This window comes from Diabrotica virgifera, chromosome 10, assembly GCF_917563875.1.
Source record: "Diabrotica virgifera virgifera chromosome 10, PGI_DIABVI_V3a".
NCBI classification, from domain to species: Eukaryota; Metazoa; Arthropoda; class Insecta; order Coleoptera; family Chrysomelidae; genus Diabrotica; species Diabrotica virgifera.
Window position 1 is genome coordinate 144,003,560 of NC_065452.1, and position 22,255 is coordinate 144,025,814.

Here is a 22,255-nt window from a genome sequence, read left to right on the forward strand (position 1 = left end):
TTAAAAATTGGTGCACCGTTACCTGAATTTAGTCATATAATGAGCTTCAGAAGGCAAATCTTTATCAGCCCAACAGACCTCACAATTCCAGAATCGTTTTTAATCAACTACGATAATACTTCATACAGAATATTCTTATCGAGTGGCAACTTGACATGTTACAACTGTAAACAAAATGGTCATACGGCAACTAACTGCAAAAACCCTATCAATCCAAACTCAAATCCTATCACTTCGACCTCAGTAGAAAACATCCCAACATTCACTCCTCCAGAAATATCAACCAGCATACCAGAACCTATCAATCCAAAACCAAATCCTATTGCTCCAACCACAGTAGAAAAAAACCCAATATTAAATCCTCCAGAAATATCAACCATCACACCAGCATCTGTTTCAATTCAATCAGCTACCCCAACTACAAACAATCAACTGAACCCCAAAGAAACTGAGAGCGAATCAACTACCTTACATATGAATATTGAGTCTTCACAAAATAGTTCAAAAAGAACGATCGACGATACCTTAAGTCCTCCCCCGCTCCCTAATGATACCACTGATAAACCGATGTTTACCAATCCAGCGGAAATAGCACTTAATCCCAAGAAAAAGAAAAAACAAAATAAAGGAAAATCTCTAGAAGCATTCATAAACCAGCAGTCGCCACCATTTGTTCTAAGCTATGTTCAGATAACAGACCTATTCGAAAACATAAAGAGTTCACCCGATCCACTTATTACCGTTGAAAATTATACAGATAACTTTACAGCTCTCATCGATATGTTAAACAAAATATATCCCTATACTCAAGACAGATCTACAAAGACCCGAAATACCAAATTAAGGAAAATTCTTCTAAAACACTTACAGATGCAAATCCCACAGGACCTAGTATCCGATACAGAAAGTGACTCCTCACAAACAAATCAATAAATAAATTTAATAAATTAAAATGGAGTTTAATAAATTAATACAGTGGAATATAAATGGCTATTTCAATAATTTACCTATGCTACAGATCATTCTTTCAGAACAAAATCCAGCTTTTGTATGTTTACAAGAGACCAATTTTAAACCAAATCAAAATATAACCTTAAGAAACTATGTTTGTCATAATCAAATAAGACTTAACCAGAACATTGCTAGTGGCGGTGTATCAATTTTAATTAATAATTCATATGACTCGATAAGAATACCTCTAAATACTAACTTAGAGGCCATTGCTGTCACCGTTATTGGGAAAACTAATATAAACATTTGCAACATATATCTACCTCCTGGAGCAGTAATTTCCAGAAACGAACTAGAGGATCTTTTTAAACAAATTCCTACTCCTCGAATCATTTTGGGTGACCTAAACGCATATAATCACATCTGGGGATCAGCATATAAAGATCAAAGGGGTACCGCCATTGAAGAAATTATAGATCATCTTAATTTGTCTCTCTTAAATGACGGAAGCCCGACTAGATTTAATATAAGAACTGGAGAAGCTACACCACTTGATCTAACAATATGTGACAGTGATCTTTACCCACATTTGTCTTGGTATCCAATGCAGTACACATACAACAGTGACCATTATCCATTAATTATAGAAAACAATCAACACAAACGCACAACCCATTTCTCTCCCAAATGGAAAATAGATAAAGCCGATTGGAAGCATTTCGCCCAACAGATAGAATCATATATAAACAAGTGCTCGACAACAATAATTAATGTCGAAGAATGTCTAGACAATTTGACCCAAATAATTATTAAGGCAGCTAAAAACTCAATCGGTAAAACAGCTCAAACGAAACATTCAACACCAGTTCCATGGTGGAACGAGTCTTGTAAAAAGGTCATTAGAGAAAGTAAAACTGCCTTTAATAAATATAAAAGAAATAAATCACTTGAAAACCAACTAGAATATAAGAGAACTCGAGCCATAACTAGATTGACAATAAAGACAGCTAAACGTCAATCCTGGATTGATTATGTTTCTAAAATAAACAGCTCTACTCCTATGAGTGACATATGGAAGAAGATAAAACGAATATCGGGAAAAAGTTTAAATTTAAAAATCAACTCACTAAATATTCAAGATAAGGTTATTACCTCCGACAACGAAATCGCAGAAGAAATGGCTAACACTTATAAACACAGATCTAGTAATACCCAGTATAACCAGAGCTTTATTACACTTAAGCAACATGAAGAACGTAATCTAATTAACTTCGATGAGATAGATAAAAGTAATATAAACTCTCCTTTTTTAATGGAAGAATACAACGAAGCCCTTAACTCATTTAAAGATTCGGCAGCGGGACCTGATGATATTCCGGTAAAATTTATAAAAAATTTACCTTCAAACGCTCACCAGTACTTACTAAGGTTATTTAATTTAATCTGGACTCAACATAAATTTCCACCAAAATGGTCAGAATCTATTATTATACCAATTTTAAAACCAAACAATCCAAAAAGTAATCCAAATTCATATAGACCAATATCTTTGACATGTGCTATGGGTAAATTAATGGAAAAAATTGTAAATAAAAGGCTTTTATGGACTCTTGAGAATCGAAACCTAATCATTCCAAATCAAAGTGGTTTTCGTAGAAATCGATCAACAATAGACAATATTTTAGCATTAGAAAATGACATACTTGAAGCTTTTGCTGTCAATCAAAAATGCGTCGCTATATTTTTTGACATCACGGGAGCCTATGATGTCACTTGGAAACACCTAATAGTCAAGAAACTACATAATTTAAATATCAGGGGACACTGCCTAGCGTTCATTAACAATTTCCTTACCAATAGATCATTCCAACTTAAAACTAATGGTATGCTATCACCAAAAACAAAACTAGAGAATGGTATTCCACAAGGATCAGTGTTAAGCCCTACACTTTTTTTAGTAGCAATAAATGATGTCCTAACCAATATGAACTTACCACTGAAAGGTCTCTTATACGCAGACGACCTTGTTATCTATGCGAGAAGTCAAAATATGGAAAACATCACGAATATGCTACAAACGTTCTTACATCAACTAGAGAAATGGTCGCAAAGTTGTGGGTTTCAATTTTCTACAGAAAAAACACAATTTATATTATTCTCAAAGAAAAGCTGCCCTAATCACCCTTCACTCTCACTATATAACAATTCGTTAGTTCGGAAAAATACTGTAAAATTTTTAGGAATGATATTCGACCAACATCTAAATTGGAAAGAACATATTAAGAAACTGGCAATCGAATGCCAAGGAAGACTTAATATCATTAAATCATTGTCAAAAAAAGACTGGGGAGCAGATAGACAAACTATGCTCTCTCTCTACAGAACTCTAATCAGATCTAAATTAGACTATGGCGCGATAGCATATTCATCGGCTACTGAGTCTTCTCTTAAAATTTTAGATTCAATCCACAATACTGCACTCCGCATTGTCTTGGGAGCTTTCAGAACCACACCAATAGAAAGTCTGTATTGTGAAGCAGCTGAACCATCACTGTATTACAGAAGAATGTACTTAAAGTTAACCTATGCAATTAAATCAAATGCAAATCCTAATAACCACACCTTCAAATATGATCACCTTAACCGATTATCAACATTTTTCTCCCATAAACCACGTCTACACAAACCTTTCTACCACCGAATCAAAATGGATCTCTCATCTCTTAACACCACCTTACCTCCTTGCTATCCTGTTAGTTTTGAACCTGCTACGCCATGGAATTTGGGAGTACCAAAAATAATTACCACCTTAACTTCATTGGACAAACATACTACTAACCATAGTATAATACATAAAAATCTGCAAAACTTATTATCAAAGTATACAAACTTCTCTCAAATATATACAGATGCTTCAAAATCAACAGATGGCGTGGGAGCAGCAGTTATATCCTCGAATATGTGCCAAAAATATAAGTTGCCAATACACTGCAGTACTTTTAATGCAGAATTATATGCCATATATGGGGCACTGACATATATTATATCCTCACCAAATCAGAAATACATAATTTTGACTGATTCACTAAGCTCACTAAAATCCATAGGAAAAATATACCCAGAGAATTACATTCTGGGAAAAATAAAACAAAATCTGATCGAGATACAAAATCGTAATAAGGAGGTAATCTTCATCTGGATCCCGTCACATATTGGTATAAGAGGCAATGAAGAAGCAGATAAGTGTGCGCGTGAAGCCGTCAACTCAGCTGACTCTACTATCGTGCAATATGTGACAACTAGTGATGTTTCAAGTGTTATCAAATCGCGTATCCTAAGTGAGTGGCAAAACCGGTGGCAATTTTCAGTGTCCAATCTTTGGAATATTAAACCGAACATTAAACCATGGACATGTTTCCCCACCAAAAGAAGGGATCAAGTGACAATAACCCGCCTTAGGTTAGGTCATACCAGTGCCACACACAAGTTCTTAATAACAAAAGAACCTGAACCGAAATGTGATCAGTGTAACGTTAAACTCTCGGTAAAACATATAATTGTAGACTGTCCAGTTTTCTCCACAGCAAGAAGAATTTACGGTATTCCAACAAACTTAGAGAAAGCACTTGGTGAAAATTGTTCGTTCACAAATATATTAAACTATTTAAAAGCTATTAATTTTGTAAATATATAATATTTAATATTGTAAATCTGCTCCTCGCTAATAACCTTCGGGTTGATGCGAATTTCTCAATAAAAAAAAAAAAAAAAAAAAAAAAAAGTTATTTGTATTGTAGTGGTGCCGTAAAGTTTCTGGCACAGGTAGAAAGTAATCAACGTTACTCTATTGTAGGTTTAATTATTATACCTGCTATTCAGTATGTTTAAATCTCGAAATTTAAAGACACCACTCAAATACAAATGACTTTGTAATAGCTTAAAACCGTCTACACAAGCTCTGACAACCAGACAACTTGAACTTGACCTCCTGGCACGACAAAATGTCCCGACCATTTTTGTCGGGTCGGCTCTACACACGCCCTGACAAAAGTATCTGACAAAACGTAAAATTATTATTTTATGTACATACTTACATTTTGTATAAAGTCTAAACATAATGTGTATAAGCCGTATTTTTTAATTTCTAACCTCATAATTGGGAGTAGGTACACAAAGGGTTTTAAAATAGACAGCTTCAAGTAGTCAATTGTCATAGTTAACACGTCCTTTGTGTATAAATAGATTATTAACGAATACGGAAAGAACGAAATAAACAACGTATTACAAAATTATGGTAAATGGTATATTATGAAAAATTATCATTTTGCTTACATTTTTTCTAAACCTAATGTGTATAAGCCGTATTTTTAAATGTCTGACGTCATAACTGGAGTAAAAAAAATGGAGTAACTTTGTCAGCCCCGACAGTCAGGTGCTTTTGCCAGAGCGTGTGTAGACGGTGATAAGGTTATTGTTACGTTCCGATTTTTTTTATCGATAATAATATGAATACCACGTTGCTAGTATTTTCGAATCCAGTCAACACTGGATTGATATTATTTTATTCTAATTATATGTATTTTATTAGTTAGTTTTCTATTAAAAAATATTCGTCGCTTACCCCTATCGTATAAAAATTCAACGCCCTATATACAGGGTGTTTCAAAAAGGTATGTCATAAATTAAATCACGCATTCCGGGGACAAAAATAAATTGATTGAATCCAACTTACCTTAGTACAAAAGTGTACACAAAAAAAGTTACAGCCCTTTGAAGTTACAAAATGAAAATCGATTTTTTTTCATATATCGAAATCTCTTAGAGATTTTTCATTGAAAATGGACATGTGGGTGGCATTCTTATGACAGCAACATCTTAAAAAAATTAAAGTAAAATTTGTGCACCCCATAAAAATTTTATGGGGGTTTTTCTCCCTTAAACCCCTTCCCAAACTTTTGTGTACGTTCCAATTAAATTATTATTGTGGCACCATTAGTTAAACACAATGCTTTTAAAATTTTTTTGCCTCTTAGTACTTTTTCGATAAGCCAGTGTTTATCGAGATATTTTGAATATTTGTCGAATCCACCACATATTTTTTGTATATGGTTAAGTACCTATGATATACCTGTTAATAATCTGAAAATTTATTTATAATTTACATTTTTAGGTATATTTTGAAGAAGAAGCCACATCTCGATAAAAGGTGACTTATCAAAAAAAGACTAAGAGGCAAAAAAGTTTTAAACACACTGTGTTTACCTAATGGTACCACAATAATAGTTTAATTGGAACGTACACGAACATTTGGGGAGTTTAAAGGAACAAAACCCCCATAGAATTTTGGCCCCCCAATATCGAAAAAATACTAAGAGGCAAAAAGTTTTAAAAACGTTGTGTTTAACTAATGGTACCACAATAATGAATTAATTGGAACGTACACAAAAGTTTGGGGGGGGGGGGGGTTTGAGGGAACAAAACCCCCATAAAATTTTTATGGGGTGGACAAATTTCACTATAATTTTGTTTTAAGATGTACCTGCCATAAGAATCATACATGTCCATTTTCAATAAAAAATCTCCAATAGTTTTCGGTATATTGAAAAAAATCGATTTTCATTTTGTAACTTCAAAGTACTTTAAAGTAACTTTTTTTGTGTACACTTTTGTACTAAGGTAAGTTGGATTCAATCAATTTATTTTTGTCCCCGGAATGCGTGATTTAATTTATAACATACCTTTTTGAAACACCCTGTATAAACGTACAACTATTTTGATGATATAAATGTATAAACTGATGAGCTTAATTGACAAATACTATAATGCTTTACAATAAAGGTGGTATGGAAAATAGAATTTTCGTAAAATACGCAACCGATATTTCCCGGACTAAAAAACAAAAGAAGAAATGAGTTAGGTGGCGCAAACTCAGGCGATGCAATCTTTGGCAGGTTCGTATATTCGTCCCGAATCGAGGTCGATCGTTAGTTCTCGGAGATCGTGGTCCTCCATGCAAACTAATGACACTAACATGAATGTAGGCTGGTGGTTCAGCCGTTCACTGGTTGTGTGTTCACGTATAGACGGGTGTATGTGTATGACATAACGCAAATACAGATACGGGACGTCGTGCTCCGCATCTAGGCAGTGACGTATACTCATGGGGGAGTTTAGTTCTAGTGGTAATGCGAACATCGGTTTGAGTGTAGTAGAAATATCCGTGAATTCCGCTAAGAGCAATCCGTCTGCGAATACGTTATTCTACACCACACCTACCAGCTCTTCGTCTTCAGTGGCGACGGGATTAGTAGAACAGGCGAAATTATACAATCCAACGATGCAAGATGATCTTTCCGCCTCCGAGAAGAATCAAGCATCAAGTGTCTCCGTCAGTGGTGCTAACGCGGAAGAACTATCTCTTCCGACGTCCACCTCGGTTACCACTTCCGCAATAGACAAAAACGTTGGTACAACAGCCGCTGCAGCAGTAGCTTCCGCAGTTGCGGCTTCGAAGGACTGTGAGAATTCTGTCAACGATCTCTCGGACAAGCTAAACGACCCGGTTTCAAGAAACAAGGCAGTACCGACTCTACAACCTCTCTTCCATCCTGCTGAGCCCAGCACACCAGCTGGAGCTCTCTGGTCGACGGCTATAGAAGACGGATATGCTCCAAATTTCGCTAGTGTCAACGGAGGTATGGGCTTTCAAAATTATTCTTCGCCAACTCAACAACAAATGTTCGGTGGTAACAACATGAATCAGAATCACGTGAATCAAGGCCGGAGAGCCATCACAGCTAGCCACAATTTTCCCCACAATATGGCAAGACAACAATCTCTGTCGAATCATCCGTTGTATAAAGGTTACGGTACCTGGGCCAATCCTCCACCGGGTCAAAATTGGTCTCCGGGCAATTCTTCCGTGTGGAACCGTGGCCGGAGCGTTCCAAATCTTCCTCCCTTACAACAGATGGGAGTAGGTCTCAGTGGGGCGGGCCGTAAACCTAGTCCTACTTTCAATCAACAGCAGGTCATTTCGCCTGTCAAATTTCGGAGAAGCACTTCTTATCCAGGAAAAGGACCCTTTACTCAGCCGCCCACTTTCGAGATCACCAACATGGACGAAAACAGAGAGCTACTACCCTATCAGGTAATAATGTGTGGCACTTGAAGCACTGTTTCGTTTATCACTGTGATGCCATTGCCAGATTTTTTAGTTTTTTTTTGTATTTTTACATTATTTATTTTTGTGCTATAGTCATATGTGGAACGATTGATTGCTAAACATATGGTTTTTCTAGTTATCCTATTATCTTTTCACACACTCTGCATGCATCAATAAATAGTTCTTTTAGAAGAGTATCATATTATCTTGATATAAACCAACATTTTTGTGTTCTCCGTATAATAAATATTCAGGTACTTATTTCAAAGTTACAAAAAAAAAACAAAATTCTATATATTTTTTAAATTATTACACACATCATTATTAATAGGTACAAAAATATAAGTCATAAGAATCGATTTAATTTCGGTCGTGAAAAAATTAATAAATTGATTTTAGATCAATTTTCGAAGGATCTTCCTATAAATAAGTTCATAAAAATCATTCATAAATGAATTCATAAAAAAACTTTATGTAAACATTATAGTAATTACTAAAGAATATGGCTCGGTTATAATAGTTAGGTATTTAATCGTGAGTCTCTGGATCAAATCCACAGACTTTTTTTGTTGTGTTATTCTCTTAAATTATATCATTTTTTTGTATATATATACAGGGTGTAACAAAAATACAGATCATAAATTAAATCACATATTCTGGGACCAAAAATAGTTCGAATGAACCTAACTTACCTTACTACAAATATGCACATAAAAAAAAGTTCTTTGAAATTACAAAATGAAAATCGATTTTTTCGAATATATCGGAAAATATTAGAGATTTTTTATTGAAAATGGACATGTGGCATTCTTATGGCAGGAACATTTTAAAGAAAAATTATAGTGAAATTTGTGCACCCCATAAAAATTTTATGGGGGTTTTGTTTCCTTAAACCCCCCCCCCCCCCCAAACTTTTGTCTACATTCCAATTAAATTATTATTGTGGTACCATTAGTTACGTTCAGTATCATTAAAACTTTTTTGCCTCTTAGTATTTTTTCGATAAGGAGTTTTTATAGAGTTGCGGCTTCTTTTTTAATATGTTTACATAAAAAATTTATGGGGGTTTTGTTCCTTTAAACTCCCCAAATCTTTGTGTACGTTCCAATTAAACTATTACAGCGGTACCATTAGTTAAACACAGTGTTTTTAAAACTTTTTTGACTCTTTGTATTTTTTCGATAAGGTACCTTTTATCGAGACGTGGCTTCTTTTTTAATATGGTTCAAACTATACCTAAAAATGTAAATCATAAATAAATTTTCATATTATTACCGAGTCTCCATAATCGTACATCCATATACAAATATGTGGTGGATTTGACAAATATTCTAAATATGTATCTCGATAAAAACTAACTTTTCGTAAAAGTACTAAGAGGCAAAAAACTTTTTAAAATATGGCGTTTAACTAATAGTACTACAATAATAATTAAATTGGAACGTACACAAAAGTTTAGGAGGGTTTAAAGGAACAAAACCCCCATAAAATTTTTATGGGATGTCCAAATTTCACTATAATTTTTTCTTAAGATACTACTGCCATAACAATGCCACACGCCCATTTTCAATAAAAAATCTCTAATAGTTTTCGATATATTGGAAAAAATCGATTTTCATTTTGTAACTTCAAAGGGCTGTAACTTTTTTTATGTGCACATTTGTACTAAGGTAAGTTAGGTCCAATCGAACTATTTTTGGTCCCAGAATATGTGATTAAATTTATGACCTGTATTTTTGTTACACCCTGTATATACAGTGTGTCTGCGTAACTTGGAACCATACGGGAAACTTTTTTAATATCAATTTTACGAAAGAAAGTTATTCTTTATAAAGTGCTCTGCATAGTGTAAAACCTAAGACGCAATCATCAGATATTAAATTTTATCAACGGTATACGGGGTATGTCAAAAAATATGAATTTCGCTCAAGAGTAAAGTGCCTTTATATTTCACAATATCGAAAATTGTCATTGAGAAAAGATGTTTGTAATTAAAAATTATGTAATAATGTGCATTTGCACTTTTCTAATTGAAAATTTTTTTGTTGAAAATTTTCCTCAAATCACGGACACCCAACATCATTTTTATTTATGATGGCTCCGTTAGTATTAATTTTACGAAAAAAGTTATTCTTTATAAAAAGTTTTGCATAGTCTAGTAATCAAGATAAAATTGTAAGATATTAAATTTTGTCAATTATATACGAGGTATGTCAAAAAATATGAATTTCGCTGAAGAGTAAAGTACCTTTATTTTTCACAATATTGAAATTTGTTATTATAAAAAGTTGTTCAGAATTAAAAACTATGTTTCAATATGCAATGACATCCTTCTATTTGAAATATTGTGAACTATAAAGGTATTTTACTTTTGAGCGAAATTCATATTTTTGACATACATCGTATAAAATTGAAAAAAAATTGATATCTTATGATTGCATCTTAGTTTTTTGACTATTTAGACATTTTTATGAAGAATAACTTTTTTCGCAAAATTAATAATAACTGAGTTATCTTAAATAAAAATGATGTTGGGTATCCGTAATTTGAGGAAAATTTTCAATTTTTTTTTCAATTAAAAGAGTGTAAATGCATATTATAACATAATTTTTAATTACAAACAACTTTTCTTAATAACAATTTTCGATATTGTGAAATATAAAGGCACTTTACTCTTGAGCGAAATTCATATTTTTGGACATACCTCGTATATTATTGATAAAATTTGATATCTGATGATTGCATCTTAGGTTTTAGACTATGCAGAGCACTTTATGAAGAATAACTTTTTTTCGTAAAATTGATATTAAAAAAGTTTCCCATATAGTTCCAAGTTACGTAGACACACTGTATATACCTAATATCTAAATTTGATATATTGCTGCTTTAGAACCCTGTTTTTAATTTGTCCTATATTTATTATATAATACAGTTTTAAATACTTTTTTTTTATAAAATCAGTATACATTTTTAAACAGTCATTAACAAATAATATCGTTTATTTTGCTTTGTTCTTTAATTATAAAATGCCAGATCATCATTATCATAAATTGGCATTTCTAGTACGTGCTCATTAATACATCATTTGTCTGTCATATTTATGTTAATTTGCTTTAGCGTTCATCAGCTTGCTTAGACTCATCCGAGCACCTCTCAACATTTCTTTTTTCTGTTTTGAACATTTTATAACTGCTGTAAACCTTTCTCTGATTGTTGTTTGCAATATTACCATTTTCTTCTGCTCTTGATAAGTTTTCCTCTGAATATTCTTGTTTGCATTTTGCATGCCTAGTTTTCCTTACTTTACATATCTGAGTCGGGTTTTTTTTTACTCCTTCCTTTTGGACCACGCAGAAACACGTTCTTGACTATTCTCCCCCCCCCCCTCTCTATACGTGACCAACCCAACTTCCGCTCTTTCTTTATTTCAGTCTTCAAGTCTTGTTTTCCAAACAATTGCTGCAGTTCGTAGTTCTCCTTAGATCCCCCAGACTACATTCTTATAAGCGCCTCTTCATATTTATCCATGCTCCGCATCCATATTCCCTTACTCGATGGATCAGGCTTACGTACCAGATCTTTGTATTATTATTGACAACTCTGAACTTAAAGAACTGCTTATAGCTGCACCCAGGTATTTGAATCTTGTCCATTTTCTCGTATCTGTTCATTTGTGAAATACAAGGTGGCTTCTTGATGTTGTGCTTCCGGTTGGTTCCTTGACATGAGCATGAACTTAGTTTTTTCTCTGGAAACTGTCAGTCTTGCCTCCCTCAGGCGTTTCAGAGCTATATAAGGATTCTTCCGAGCATGGTCTTTGTAACAATGTTATTATCCTGCACATTTATAATGGCCTTAATGCTTTATTCCCATACTTATATTCTTTGGTTACCAAAGTCTTCTTTCAATTTAGTTTTCAGCAACAATCATAAAATGGTCCCTTATAATTTTATTTATTGTCTCAGAAGAGTTACTTATGAGTTCTCTTTCGGACCATTTCTTTTTGTCTCGTATCCATGCTATTCCCACGGGTTGGGACGACAGTGCGCCCATACCCCAGGACTATAATCCCCAAGGGTTTGCCAGCTTTTTGGGGCATCGCTTAGAACACAATAAATGTGCTATAGATCTCTAGGACTTGAATGTGTATCATCTCGGAATTGGGGAGTAGTACTTGCAGCACAAAGCTTTCCATATGTGTCATATTCTATTATCAAACACAATTTTGCTATGTCATGTTTTCAGTTGATCTGCAGGTATTTATTTGGTTATAACTTAACTCATTCACACCTATCCTATATACCCATATAACGTGCCCTATTAACCATTGGAATATGCCATATCGGGTATGAGAACTGCTCAACCCAGTCTGTACTACGTTAAATGGAGGTGAACTTAGAACTACAGTCTCAGACTGGTATGGGCGTTTATACACAGTAACAATAATTATAGAAAAACGTTTTCATTTAGTATTACAATCACATATTACCGATTTATACACTTGCTAGTTTCTATTTTTGTGTCTCTTTTTGCTCACCTCTTTATACTTTACACTTCTTTATACGTATCTGCTATACCTACAATTATTTTTCCCATAATCATCAGAACGATAATGCACTATTTTAACATGCACACGCATACAAGCACCATGCTCTGCTTTTCACTATTACTCAAACTAGTTCAAAATGCTTTGTCTTCTTTAACCTTCTAGTTTGCCCAGTAGTATCGAGAAGCTGGATTGCCTCATATTCTACTGCTGCCTATGAAGGCGTTGCTCGTGACTTCCTGCCATCTTCTTGCTGATTATATTCACAGTTTCGGTTCCTAGGTCCTTATGGACTAGGAGAGGTCAGTGTTTACCACGTACCAAGGAGCATCTACAACCTCTCTCAGTATTTTGTTGTGGAGCCTTTGTATTATTGTTATACTGCTTGGTCTAACACATCCCCATAGTGGGCATCCATATGTCGATACAGGTCTTAATGTTTGTTTGTAAAGTAATAACTTAATATGGAATGACAGGGTGGAGTTTCTTCCAACAAGCCAATACATTTTTTTATACCCTATACTTAGTTCTTCTATGTATAACATATTAATGTTATACATGAATACTACCATTTACTATATTGTATTTTTTGTTGGTAAAATTAACATGAACAGATTTAGCTTCGTTCAGCCCGATTTTCCATTTTCTGTTCATTTATGGATTTGGTTAACTGCTATTTGGACCTGGTTGGTCGCGTAACCTAACAATTTTATTGTTATGTTTTTAATGTTACAGTATCTATTAAAAAAAATTAACCTAATTTATTATTCTTCAGTCATTCGTACTGTTTTCTTTTCGTTTACAAGTATATGATTAGTATATTGGTATAATAGTTTATTACATTAAAATAACTTTACTTGAGAACGTATATAAAGGAAGAGTGACAAAATTGATAAAAAATGCATTAAAAACTTGTACTTGTTGATATCGTGAGTTGGTATAAAAATATAAGTTTCTAGAGAAAATGAACAATTTTAAAATAAGTATTTTTAGACTATGTAATAACTTTATACCGCAACACACAATAAAAAATCTTTATAGTTCCCATAAAACATTATGTGGAAACGGACCAAATCTGAAATTAAATCGTCTTGCAACAAATTAAAAACAAAACAGAAGTAAAAAAATCATCTCTTTGTATACTAATTTCAGAAAAAGCTTGTAAATACCTATATTTTGGTAAATCCGAAAGTTTCAGGACACAGTTTTGGCAGGAAACATGCCAAGAATCAAGAAACAAAAGATTAATTAAAAATAGACACACAAATATAAGAGAAGTGGATAATGACACAGACGGCAAAAATGTGACTGAAATACCAGTAGTAATGAAATACCAGTAAAAATTAAAAATAGACCCAGAAACACAGACATAACTGTGAAGTGGACATTAATAATAAAAAGATAAAGATGAAGAGGTAAAAAATTCGTAGAAATTCAGAAAGACTACAAAAATAGAATAATTGCAGATATGATAGGATAAACTAATAATTAAGAACAAGAAAAGCTGAAATTATATTCGTTTGGGGCACTGTAAAACACAATGTCTATATACAACTTGAGAGCATTGATTCAGTTATTAAAACTTTCTTTTGGTTTTCATCTGTTTCGTTTATCTTGGTCTTCATTCAGTTGACTTGCGTGTACTCTTTCCATCATTCATCCTTGCCAGCTGGCCAGCCTATCTCCATTTCAATCTACAAGCTCTCTCCACAACTGCAATTCTGGTTATGTTTCGCAGGTCTTCGTTTGTGGTCTTGTATTTTAGTGTTACTCCTATCATTGAACCATCATTCCTTCTTTGTGTTATTCTTAAGTTTAAAGCATTGTTTTCTGTTGGAGACAGTGTTTCCGCACCGTAGATCATTACATGCAGGACACACTGATTGAAGACTTTTTGCTTCAGATTAATTCATTTGTTGCAGTCTTTAAATACGTTTTTAAGAGGTCCATATGCTGCCCATACATGTGCTATTATTGTTCTTGATACATCAGATGTTTAGTTGTCCTTGTCTATTCTAATTTCGTCTCCAAGCTATATGTATTTATTAACAAGTTCTACTTCGATTTTGTTTTGGCAATATTTATTTTTAAACCGATTTATCTATAGACTCTTTCAGTTCTTCTAACATGGTGTTGACTTCGCCTACTTCACCTCATATCAATCCTATCAATCATCAGTATAACTTAGATAGTGCAGTCTTTCCTCATCGACACTTATCCCTTTATAATCCCAATCTTCAAGGGTTTTAAAAGCACGTTCTAGGCAGTTATAATTATAAAAAGTTTTGGTAATAGTGTATCACCCTGTCTGACACCTCTTTGAATGTTTACGTCCTCACTTTTTGGTGTAATTTTATCACGTTTGTCGTTGGTTTTTCTCTTCTCAAAAAGTAGTTTTTGTTTTCTCCATTTGATTTCTCCTGGGATAGAATTCTCATTGGTCACAAATGAGACTAAAAACATGAATTTGCTACCTCAAATTTAGGAGATAAATTTAGTTGTTATTGTAATTTTATATTGTGTTTATCGTTGTGTAAACAATCTAAATATCCAGTTATCTGGGTGTAAATGTTTAAAATATATTACTATATAATTAAAAGCGAGTATCTTCATGTTTTCAAAACACACACGCTTACTCCCAAAAACCAAATTGAAGAGAAATTAGGTTATCAGTAAGCTTACAAGCTATATTTCATATTTTAGCACATGATCAGTGGAATTTAGCACTAAAAACACCGGAATAAATCGATTTTTAAATACAGCATCTAAAAACTTGCAACTTTTTAGGACTACATACCTACTATAGAAAAATACAAACCAAATCTACAACCAACATAGAGGAAACCCTTAAAATAGTTGAAGACTTCTACAAATTGCTGTACACAAGCAAACACAAAGTAAATAGCAAAGAAGATCAAGTACCAGAAATATTAACAAGGAAAAAGGGCATTGTCAACCAAGGATCAGAACTGCTACCGGATATCACAATAGACTAAATAAAACTAGCCCTAAGAAAAGCTAAGTTTAACAAATCTCCAGGCGAAGATGTGTAGTTACTGATGCAATCAAAATTGGAGGCACTTGTCTTCTTAAGAAAATAAAAAACCTTTTTAACATGTGCCTTTTAGATAGTAATATACCCAACAAATGGCACAATGCTGAAGTAATTCTATTGTACAAAAAGGAGATCCCCATGAATTAGAAAATTACAGACCTATAAGCCTTCTTAGTCACTTATACAAACTCTTTACAAGAATAGTAACGAATCGTCTTGAGAAAAAACTTGATTTCTACCAGCCAATGGAGCAAGCGGGATTTCGTACCGGATTTGGAACAAATGATCACCTACAGAGCATTAAAACGGTAATAGAAAAGACTATCGAATACAATCGACCACTCGTTCTGGCTTTTGTAGATTTCCATAAAGCCTTTGACACGGTAAAATTTGACAAAATTCTGGAAGCACTACAAGCATGCCGCATTGACTACCGATACACAAGGTTAATTTACAATACACACAAGAACGCAACTATGTCGGTGAAACTACATAAAAACACGGACCATATACCAATCGGCAGAGGAGTCCGACAGGGCGATACCTTATCGCCTAAACTGTTTACCGCAGTACTAGAATACACCCATACCTCGCTTTACGGCCTAGATACGTTCCACGAAACATAGCCGCAAAGCGAAATGCCGTATAACGAATCAATTATTCTAATACAAATTCATAAAAATTTAATGGGATAGGTTCCAAATTTGTTAAATATGTTACATGGTTTGTCGTTAAAAATGCATTTTATCCGTTTATTTAAATCAAAAATACAAACAAAAAAGCATTTTCAAATTGGAAATGTCAAAAAAAAGGTTCCAAATTTGTTAAATATGTTACATGGTTTGTCGTTAAAAATGCATTTTATCCGTTTATTTAAATCAAAAATACATACAAAAAAGCACATACACTGGTATATAAAATAATAATAGATTGCAAAAACCAAAAATAATCTACAAACTCCAAGCTTTCTTGTTGTATCTCCATATAACAGGTAAATGATTTTTATTTAGTCCTGTAATAGGCCTTGGATTTTTGGACAAAATTAGGTGGTTTTAGCTTAAAATCACCAGTGGCATTTGCACCAAGTAGCAAAGTTAATCGCTCTTTAGACCATTTATAACCAGGCGCAGATTTTTCGGTTTTTGAAATGTACGTGCGATCAGACATTTGCTTCCAACAAAGTAAATACTGTTTTGTCTACGTTAACCACTTGTTTAGGTTTATAACCACCTTTTTCTATAATTCCCTTTAAAATGTTAAGATATTCCTTAGATGCGGCCTCATCCCATTTTATGTTAAAATTATGCATAAACAAATGGAAATAGAAAAGAGTGTGCATCGAGATTGCGTTTGCTCGATAAAGACAACATGGGGCCGTTATAGCGAAACATTTTAGGCCGTAAATCGAAACCGTGCCGTAATTGAACAGGGCCGTTATAGCGAAATGCCGTATACAGAGCGGCCGTATAGCGAGGTATGGGTGTATACGGCATTTCGCTATAACGGCTCTGTTCAATTACGGCACGGTTTCGATTTACGGCCTAAAATGTTTCGCTATACCGGCCTCATGTTTTCATTCTCGAGCAAACGCAATCTCGATGCACACTCTTTTCTATTTCCACTTGTTTATGCATAATTTGAAAATAAAATGAGATAAGGCCGCATCTAAGGAATATCTTAACATTTTAAAGGGAATTATAGAAAAAGGTAGTTATACACCTGAACAAGTGTTTAACGTAGACAAAACAGGACTTTGTTGGAAGCAAATGCCTGATCGCACGTACATTTCAAAAACCGAAAAATCTGCTCCTGGTTATAAATGGTCTAAAGAACGATTAACTTTGCTACTTGGTGCAAATGCCACTGGTGATTTTAAGCTAAAACCACTTCTAATTTGTCCAAAAATCCAAGGCCTATTATTACATGACTAATTAAAAATCATTTACCCGTTATATAGAAATACAACAAGAAAGCTTGGAGTTTGTAGATTATTTTTGGTTTTTGGAATCTATTATTATTTTATATACCAGTGTATGTGCTCTTTTTGTATGTATTTTTGATTTAAATAAAATAAACAGATAAAATGCATTTTTAACGACAAACCATGTAACATATTTGACAAATTTTTAACCGATCCCATTAAATTTTTATGAATTTGTATTATAATAATTGATTCGTTATACGGCATTTCGCTTTGCGGCCATGTTTCGTGGAACGTATCTAGGCCGTAAAGCGAGGTATGGGTGAACAGATCGGCCGTATAGAGAGGTATGGGTGTAGTAGACTTTTTTCTTGACATCATCCTGAACATACATAATGCAAAAAGTTGCAAATTTCTAGCTGTATTTAAAAATCGATTTATTTTGTGCTAAATGCCCTGGTCTATTCGGAAAGAAACCGATTGTAAACCTGATCTAGAAAGTGTTTTCCCTGTGTTGCCTTTCATCCTATTTCAATCATGCTTCTATATCATAAAAGAAAAATTTGATTTCATTGTATATCTACATATTTTTATCACAAAATTGCAATTGGAGAACCTAGAAACGTACGTATTATGATCATTTTATCAGAATAGGAATAGCAACGAACCTGCTGCAAGCTGCGCGAAAACAAGAAAGAGAAAATGCGTTCTCGATCTCTTTTGAAGTTAATAATATGTCAGTGTTGCCACGTTTTAACAAAAAAATATAAAATCGTAGGTTTTTTAATGGCGTCTAAATCAATGCTTTCATTGCAACTAAAAATCAAGATTATGGTGAACAAAAAGGTCTGTTGAGTGTAACAAGCTGAGATATCTACTGTCGCATATCACGTCAGAATAAAACATATAAAGGAAAACTTGTGATTAAAGAAAGATAGACGGCGGGAGATCGAGAGAGAGGGCCACAACATAGTATTTCTTCTTCAGATGCAAATCCACTAATGGATGTTGGCGATCACATTTTCCATTAACTTTCTGTTTCTTGCAATATGTATCAGATATTGTATGTCGTTAATCCCTGTCCATTGTCTTATGTTTCGGAGCCAGGACATTTTCTTGCGTCCTATTCCACTATTGCCTTCAGTTTTCCCCTTGATTATAAATTGGAGGAACTGATATTTTTCATTTCGCATGATGTGACCTAGATACGCCGTTTTCCTTTTCTTGGTGGTTTCGAAAAGTTGGCGTTATTGGTTAATTCTTTTAAGACCACCTATATTGTAACTTTCGGCGTCCATGGTATCTTTAGGATACGGCGATAAAGCCACATTTCAAAAGGTTCTAATCTGTTTATATCCATCGTTTTGAGTGTCCAGCCCTCTACGCCATATAGCAGCACCGACCATAGGTAGCACTTCTTAGTAAACCTTAGTCTCAGTCATAGATAAGGTATATATAAGTAGGAAGTAGGTCTCAGTTGAAGATCGAACTTTGAACAGGTCAGTACCTTCCTGAATTTTACGAAACCTTGTCGAGCTTGCTAAATGCGGCATTTTACTTCCCTGTCTAATGCTCAGTCTTCAAAAAGCCACGTTCCCAGGTATTTAAATTTACTTACCCTTTCAATGGACTTAGTATTCACTGTTATAGAGTTTTCAAGTGCATCCAAGTTTCTGGAGATGATCATGAATTTGATATTTTTGCTATTCATATCAAATCTCTAATTCGCTTACTGTATTCTCCGATTATAGTGACAATTTGTTGAAGATCGACTATGTTGTCACAAATTAAGACACCATCATCAGCATCTTGTATGTATGTTGTTGATCAATACTCCAGTGGCGACGCGTGACTTTTTCTGAAGCGTTACCAAAACCAGATGCAAAAAATCTTATTTAAAAAAATGAAGATATGGCTAAATGTAAATATACACTCACCTGCACAAAATTCCGCCACCCAAAATTTTTGATTAAGTTTGACAATCTATAACTTTATTATTTGTACTTCGATTTTAAAGATTCTTGCACGAGTTTGTAGGTACATACACGTATTGATGTCAATTGCTATTATTCCGGTAACAAAAATTTTTTGCTTAGATGGCATTATACGGGGGTGAATGTAAGCGTTGTTTTTTCTCCTAACTTTAAAAAATTCTATGGAAAAATTGGAGGGCTGATTTTGTTTCAAATTCCTTTTGTATTATCCTGGAGGTATCACTAAGTTCTTGTTTTTTGAATTATCTGAATATCTCTTTTCTTGTAACAGCTGTAATTAAAAACACTGCTTTGAAGGTTTATATAATTAAAAATATCAAACGCACTAAAATTAACAAAACAAAACAAATTTAACAACAAAACAAAACAATTCAATAGCGGTTATGTCCACCTCTTGCAGCAACGACTGCTCGCAATCTGTTTAGCATCTAATAAAGATGTGTTTTCCTTGCCTGGGGAATAGCCCGATATTCTTTTACCAGGGTCATCACTGTACTAAATTTTCTGGAGGCCTAGGATGACGGCAAATAGCTTTTTTATATGATTGAGATCTGGGCTGCATGCGGGCCATTCTAATCTTATCAATCCAACCTCAATTGTATGAGTCAATCCGTGTTTTTATTTACAAAGAATGGTACAGCTCTTACAAGAAAAAAGATATTTGGATAATTAAAGAAACAAAATGTTGGTGATGCCTCTGGGAAAATTTGACAGGACTATGATACAAAATCAGCTAATCCATTTTTCCACAGAATTTTCTAAAATTAGGAGAAAATATAACGCTTCCTTTCACCCCTATACAATGACAATGACATGCAAGCAAATTTTTTTGTTACCGGAATAATACCAAACAATATGAATACATGTACCTACAAACTGGTGTAAGAATCTTGAAAATCGAAGCACAAATAATAAAGTTATAAATTGACAAACTTAATCAAAAATTTTAGGTGGCGGAATTTTGTGCCACTGATTGTAGCTTCAATAATATCATTTTGTATATCGCTTGAAACTCTCGAAAAAGCAGATGTTTCTAGATGTTGACAAAATTTTTGATCTTTTTTGGCAATTCATGTTAACAATTCCCTGTAATTGCCTGGATTGTCAGAGTCGTCGCACTCAAAATGACCACGAAACGCTAGTTCTTGTTTGGCCCAAAAACATACAGTATCTATTATAAGTGTGCTAAGGATATATCTATTTATTTTTTTAACAAACTTATTATGTTTAGCAATATCTGCTTTAAAAGCTTGGTTAAGAGAACTTTTGATTTTTGTTTTGCCAAACTGAATCAAATTGGGTATACATCTTACATGTAGGTAACGGAGAAATTTCATGTCTCCTTTTTAAAAATCTAACACTATTTAAATCGTGAACCTGGTCCACCCATTTTTCTGTAGAAACCAGAAGACATGGCCAACAATACAGTATATTTTTCTTGCAACCATAATATAACCAAGGATTTTCACTGTACCATCTAAATTTAAAATATCGTGCAACTTTTGTTGATTCCTTTTTTAAATTGTTTAAAATATGTCTTTTATTTTTAATCTCATTTTTTCTTCAAAATTATACAAGGAGAATTACTTTTCAAGTAGTTGATCGATTAAGAAGCGACACTCATCCATGGTTAACTACACGCACATTTTTTATAGGTACTGACACCAATTTTAAATCTGGTAACAGCGCTACTGATACACAGCGTGCTTATGCCGTCGCTTCTTCAAAATTTTCAGTCACTAGCCGGTCCCGAGCGCCAGCGTGGGTATATAACCATTGTAACCAGAAATGAGTCTGGTAACAGAGTATAATAAAGTGCAACTGAGTTACATAAACTCGCCAATATTTTCGTGTCTACGAGTAGTTGGCTATTTACTGAGTTAGGTGCTATTACCACATAATATAATAATATATCTCTATTGGTAAAAATATTCGTAAATAGAATTATTCATCGTCATAAAATATTTATTTGCAAGATTTTTAACTGTTACCAATGGTAACAGTGGTTACATGGACGCTTCGCCAGTGCAATACTCCATTCACTGTGATTCCCATCTCTGCCTCTTCCCAAGAGAAATATGGCTTCCGAATAAATGTTAAATAAAAGAGGGGAAGCACACATCCCTGTTGAACACCCTTTCTTATATGTATGGGTTTAGATATAGAATTGTCTATTTTTAATTGTGCCGTTAGATACCAGTACAAGTTTTCAATGCATCTTATTTCTTTAAAAACATAGCACCTTACTAGATCAATTCATTTTGCAATATTAAATAGACACAAAACATAGTTGTATATCAGTTGCCCTATCGGTTAGAGAAGAAGAGACTCTTTTGTGTAAGAGATTATCGAAGAATAATTATTGTATTTATCTTCTTTTATATTGGATATTAGAATCTTTAATATTAGATTCCAATACTTAGTTATTTATTCTGCAGCTTTGCCTGTCACATACTAATATTGGGTTATACTTCCATAGGCGTAACCAGGATGATCCTAAGGGGGGGTTACAACTATCTGAAAGGGGGGGGGGTTACAACTACTGGAAGGTCTCTGAGGGCTATGGTGTTAAGCGTATAGAGCTCAAAGTACATCCCAATGGGGGGGGGGTTACAACCCCCAA

General features: G+C 33.8%; 1 protein-coding gene across 1 annotated transcript in view; it reads left to right on the top strand.

Moving 5' to 3' along the window:
* Positions 1–6,967: 6,967 nt before the first annotated feature.
* LOC126893217 (cytoplasmic polyadenylation element-binding protein 2) overlaps positions 6,968–22,255 on the top strand; it is a 577,895-nt gene continuing 562,607 nt past the window's right edge. The window contains exon 1 of the mRNA XM_050663186.1: positions 6,968–8,101. Coding sequence (XP_050519143.1) covers positions 7,112–8,101 — 990 coding nt within the window. The 5' untranslated portion in view covers positions 6,968–7,111. The remainder of the gene's footprint in view (positions 8,102–22,255) is intronic.